Below are 6,000 nucleotides of genomic sequence, written 5' to 3' on the forward strand. Positions count from 1 at the left end.
CTAAGAACAATAGCTGTAATACAATATTGAACACAACAATTCCTATCAACAAAATGGAACATAAGATACAAATATTTAGGGGCGCCTGGGTGGCTCAGTCGTTAAGCGTCTGCCTTCGGCTCAGGTCATGATCCCAGGGTCCTGGGGTCGAGCCCCACATCGGGCTCCCTGCTTGGCCGGAAGCCTGCTTCTCTCTCTCCCACTCCCCCTGCCTGTGTTCCCTCTCTCGCTGTCTCTCTCTCTGTCAAATAAATAAAACCTTTAAAAAAAAAAAAAAGATACAAATATTTATACCATGACTATTTTCCAAAGGTTTGAATGTACAAGAAATAACTGTAACATAAGGTGGTAGTCCCATAAGAAAGATGTTATCCAGAATGTGTACTCTGAAAAAAAGGGGGGTTCAGAGGAACTGGTCAACTGAAGACCTTCGGGACAGTGATACCAACATAGAGGAGTATTTTGGAGTTAGGAAAGAATATCACCTCAAAATGACTCTAAGTTTCCTCGTAGCAGGACCATATTACAAACCTTCACAAATTTCACCATACATTCACAGTGCTTCCCTTAACAGACACTCAATAATTACTTTATTGTTTAAACTAAATTCCTACAGCAATTTCATGGCCTTTGAAAAAAGCAATACCATTAACTTTAATTAACAAGGAGTCTTCACTGTCAACCTCCTCTACACAGATTTTCTAAAAAATGTGAAGTAATGTTCAAGTCAATATTACAGAGATAGTCTAACCACTATGGACTACAATGGAACTACACTGCTGTCTTCTAGACAAATCTATTAATGTGGTCTAAGATTTATCTCACCAGCTATTTTTACAGTCACATCACAGAGCTATAAGTCAGGTAAAGTCACAAGAACTACCTTTAGGTCAGTTTTTCCCCAACTGTAAAAGTTTTTAACCCAAACACTAAACCTTAACTTCATAATCTTGGTTTCAACTTATTTAGACATTCTTGAACTGTTATCTAGACCACTTAATCCATCATCACCTACAAAGGCCTTCAGAACCATAAAGACCATCCTCCAGGATGCATTTTAATCAGTAATCAATATTCTAGGTAATGAACTATGAATTCAATTGGGCAAAACATGCGTGATCAGCTATAGGCATCGTTTTAGTCAGTGAAAACAAAGAGATTAATCCAGTTCTATACTCCCAAGACTCAAAAGTCTAGTACACTTACAGCATAGATATTAAATAAATGTTACAAGGACAAAGATAAAGAAGCATTAAGGGTTAAGACTGGGGGTATCCACTGAATCAAGAGCATAAGCGGGATGCCTGGGTGACTCAGTTGGTTGAGCATCTACCTTCAGCTCAAGTCATGAGACTAGAGTCCCGGGATCGAACCCTGAGTAGGGCTCCCCGCTCAGCAGGTAGTCTGCTTTTCTCTCTGCCCCTCTCCCTGCTTGTACTCTCTCTCTCTCTCAAATAAATAAATAAAATCTCAAAAAGAAAAAAGGGCACGAGCTTTGTCAAATGCACTTAACTACTAATTTAATGAAAATAACAATGGCTTTTAAATTATATACTCTTAAAACTAAGGGCCAAAAATCACATAGACCAGGAAACTAAGGCATAAAAAAGGTTTATAAGGGGGCACCTGGGTGGCTCAGTTGTTAAGCGTCTGCCTTCGGCTCAGGTCATGATCCCAGGGTCCTGGGATCGAGCCCCGCATTGGGCTCCCTGCTCAGCGGGAAACCTGCTTCTCCCTCTCCCACTCCCCCTGCTTGTGTTCCCTCTCTCACTGTGTCTCTCTCTGTCAAATAAATAAATAAAATCTTTAAAAATAAAAAAAATTTTTAAAAATAAATAGAAAAGGTTTATAAGACCCAATAAATTAAGTCAGATATTGGAAGCTACCTTCTAACTTCCAGAAGAGTCACCTCATTTCCCTTGGGGAACAAATTTCTGAATAAATCATGATATGAATATAACGTGCTCAGCCATATTTTTTTCATATCTATATACACATTCACAATCCATACACAGATTTTTTTTTTCCTGGCAAAATTTGGCGCCTCAAACACCAAAAAAGTATCTCCTAATAAATAAAACTTATTGACTAAACATATAACTTCTCCAACTCTAATTTTCTTCCTTGTAAAAAGAGCTAATAATTACAAAATCTGATTTGTGAAATCATTGATTCATACTTGGGCTCTTTTTGATCCAAGCATTCTTCCTGTGATAATAAAAAAAAAAATCAACACAATAAACAACACTTAAGATGCTATCTTATAATTATGTTGCAGCCTGAAGAAATGAAGACACTGTCATCTCTTTGTTTGATATTACCCAGAACACAGAACCAAGTCTCTAGCATATATTCAATGCTTACTTAAATGCTCATTTGGAACCCTTGAAATACCTTGAAGCACAGCTCAAATCTAGTACCAGTTAATTCATATCCCCTCACAACCACACACAACAAAGTCTGACATAACCGACTTAGCCTATCACTATTAGTTCTGTCCCCCAGAGTCAGTACTAAAGTGGTTCTCTATTTTATTAGTTTATTTTCAAATTTAACATAAGACTTAAGAAGCATTAAAATAGCAATGAAATTCCAAAGAATATAAGGAAAAAACTTAAGCTTGAGTGCATAACTGCATTCATATTTTTGTAACAACATGTTCCAATAATTAAACCTTTGGGATAGTAATGTGATCCTAAACATGAAATAATAGAACTGGTTTCTAAACTCAGAATTTCAAGAGAATTCTCCCAACCTCAAATTCCTCAATGACAAGAGCACAGTATAGGTGTTTGTTACAATCCACTGGAAGCACAATATCCTTATTCAAAACAGAACAGTAAAAACAGGAAGTCCAATCAAATTTTTCTAAGGTCTCTTCTGGTCCTAACAATAGCCCTCTACAACAACTTCTACTTACCTAAGGTTTAAGCATCCAGATGATACTGGTTGATTCTCTATCATTTAGTTTCTAATAAATCTCTCCCTCAAATCCTAAAACCACTAAAAAGTTTGAAACATGGTGCATTAAATTTTAAGAGGAAACTTAATTTAAAATCTTTTTTTTTTCATAATTTCCAAAACGCTACAAAACAATTTTTAGTTAACAGAAATTCCCATCTCTTCTACAGTTTACCTTTCCAAACTGCTGAGAAACTATTCAAATGCTGAAAGTAACTAACCAAATTACGGGAGACAATGTGGGATTGCTAATCACTTCTGAATGCACTATAAATTATAACTTAAAAAAACTTTTAAAAATTGCATTTTAATCTTCACTAAAATACTGTTTCTCCTTCAAACTGTTTTTCTGTACTATGATAGAAAGTGCTTTTTAAATCTAAAAGTTAAATCTAAATATTACTCTACTCTTCCTATGTGTACTTTAAAAAAATATTCTAAGTACATTTTTGCTTCCTCTGAAACGTGGATCATTTAAGTGTGTAAAAAATATATTTTCTAATTATAAAAATGGAAAATAAAACTACATTCATCTACTTTAATTGACGCACTATAATCAATTATAAAATGTACAAAATCAAAGGGAAAAGACCAATAATGCCTGCGAATCTAAAGTAAAGGGTTAAATTTTATATAATTCATTTACTACATAATCCTCTCTAATATAAGAACAATTAATGCTATCTAAGAAACGAATGTCTGAGGTATTTTCTCTTGGGTGGTGTGTTTACAGACTGGGCAAACACTTGTCCGGAATGTTGCAGGAGATTCCTGGGCTGGCTAAGTGTTCTCCTAGATGAACTCTAAAGTCTCTTTCAGTTCTAAAATTCCCAATCTGTGGTTAAGAGGTGAAAAATAACCGAAGAAAACATTTTGCCCTTCAATTAACCAATCTACCTTCATTCCCATCCTACATGCTCCTACCGAGATAAAAAAGTTCTTTCTCCCCTTTCTCTGCAGTGGTTTCACAAGACCCTCGTTAACAAAAGGCACGGAAAATGTGCACAGGTGGGATAAAAAGGGGAGTGGCTGAAGCCCGGCAGCTCTCGGGACAGCGCCCCCACGCCCCGGGTCCCTCGGCTGCACCTGAGAAATCACTACCCTCCACACCTCCACCCTTGTGAAGCCGCGTCGCGAGCAAATTCTCCGACCTATTTCAGTCCACCCGCACCTTGGCCAAACACTGGGCATTGTCTCAAACCTTCAGCGCCCAAGAAAGGCAAGGAGGAAAGAGAAAACAGGGAGAACGAGTGGGAATAAAGAACAGCGGAAGGGGAAGTAAAGCTATCGGGAAGCCCTACGCTCCTTTCGGCAAAATTGGCTTCCCCGTCGATCCATCAATTTAATTCAGATTCCAAAAGCCAACCCCCCTCCCCCCCAGCCCAAGGTAACAGCCGGGGATAGCCCAGCTGTAGTCCCCGAGGCCACGCGCGGGTTCGGGGCACACAGACTGGGAGAGGGAAATGGGTTTGTGGGCTGGGCCTGGCTGGCCGGAGGCCGGGCTCGGAACAAAGCCGCCAGGCTCCCCCTACCTGGGGCGAGGGCGGTGGGCGGCGCCTCGAGGCTCCCCGCGCCGTCCTGGCCCGGCGACGCCCTCGCCCCGGGGACCCTCGCCCGGGCTGGGGGCCACAGCGGGCCCCCTCCCCGCCCGCGAACAGCGCCCCTTCGGGACAATGGACCCCCTCCCCCGCCTCCGGGCGAAGAGATACAAAGGGAGAGGAGCGCGGCCCGGCAACGAGCCAGGCGTCCGGAAAGTGAAGACGAAGGAGAAACAGGGAAAGGGAGAGGATGGCGGCGGACGCGGGAGCCCCGCGGGCCGCTCCTCCCCGCCGTCCAAGGCGCTGCCCTCAGCCCCGCCGCGGCGGCAGAGGCGGGAGCGCAGACCAGCAGCCCACTCAACCCCGGCCGAGAGGGAAGAGGGGTCTGCACACAAAGAAGAGTGGAACCCCCGCCCTCCCCTAGCGCCAGGGGCGGGGATGACCCAAAGCGCTCTGGCCGCCGACGGTCAGCGGCGCCTGCCCGGCCCGCGCCCCTCGCGGGCCGGAGTCCGCGCGGGGCGCCCCTCACCCGGACTCACCCACAGCTCTGTGCCCCAGCTCATGGCGGAACTTGAGGCGACTCGGGGCGTCTGGCCGCTCCGCTGTCCGTCCGTCTGTCGGATCTGCCCTTAGTCTGTCCGACCTCCCACTGGCTGGCCGACGGGCTCGGAGCTCCGCCGCTCTGCCTCCGAAGGTGCCGCCACCGCCGGGCTCCCCAGTGAGTGAGAAAGACGCGACTGGAGAAGCCGCCGCCGACGCCGCGTCCCCACCTCCCAGAGCCGGCAGGGAGGGGGCCCGAGCCGAGGGGAGGCGGGACGCGGAGAGGGGAGGGGGCGGGGCGCGGTGCACCCTGGGATCGCGGCGGACCCGCTCTCGCTGGGCCTCCGCGGGCGAGTTCCCTCGCGGAAGGGTCTCCCACCCCGCGGGTTCACCTGCTAGGTCTCTTCCCGCTTGCCCGTTGGGTCTCGGACAATCCCACCGCCGCCGCCACTCGCATCGCTGTCTCCAAGGTGGAAAGGGAGAGAAGGGAAAGACGCCCACCACCCTTCTCTGCCCTGAGACCCCTTAGACCCCTTAGATGAGCCAACTCCAGTCACCCTCCCTTCCTGCCTTTTGCGTCCTCCACCTGGGCGAAATCCTGGCAGATGCCTCTTAACAAATCCTTGGGTTTACGTAGTCGGAGATTTGTGTTTATTTTTTTTAAAGTCTTGATTGGTAAGGTGATCTTGGGAATAACCAAAATGTGTAGAGGTTGAACGTCAAATGTGAATGCAACGTGCCCCGATTCTATTTTTAATAAAACATTTTAATTTTATAAGTTCTGTAAGGAAATCATAAAAAGAGGCAGATCTTTCAGCATTCATTTTGGGATGTTGCCGTAACAAGAGATGAAAGACGCGGACCAATGTGAGCCGAGCTGTCACCTGCAGGAAACGAGAACCGAGCTTGCCCCAGCGGTAGGTTGCCCCAGCGGAGGAATGGGTACCTGGTCTGTGGGGGC

At 45.3% G+C, this 6,000-nt stretch overlaps 1 protein-coding gene across 1 annotated transcript in view; it reads right to left on the reverse strand.

Annotated features, from left to right (window-relative positions):
• FNBP1L (formin binding protein 1 like) overlaps positions 1-5,266 on the reverse strand; it is a 103,214-nt gene extending 97,948 nt beyond the window's left edge. Inside the window, exon 1 of the mRNA XM_032423447.1 lies at positions 5,039-5,266. Within this exon, the coding sequence (XP_032279338.1) occupies positions 5,039-5,062 (24 nt within the window). The 5' untranslated portion in view covers positions 5,063-5,266. The remainder of the gene's footprint in view (positions 1-5,038) is intronic.
• Positions 5,267-6,000: the final 734 nt, after the last annotated feature.

The sequence above is a fragment of the Phoca vitulina genome, unplaced genomic scaffold (assembly GCF_004348235.1).
Source record: "Phoca vitulina isolate PV1807 unplaced genomic scaffold, GSC_HSeal_1.0 scaffold2, whole genome shotgun sequence".
In the NCBI taxonomy this organism is placed as follows: Eukaryota; Metazoa; Chordata; class Mammalia; order Carnivora; family Phocidae; genus Phoca; species Phoca vitulina.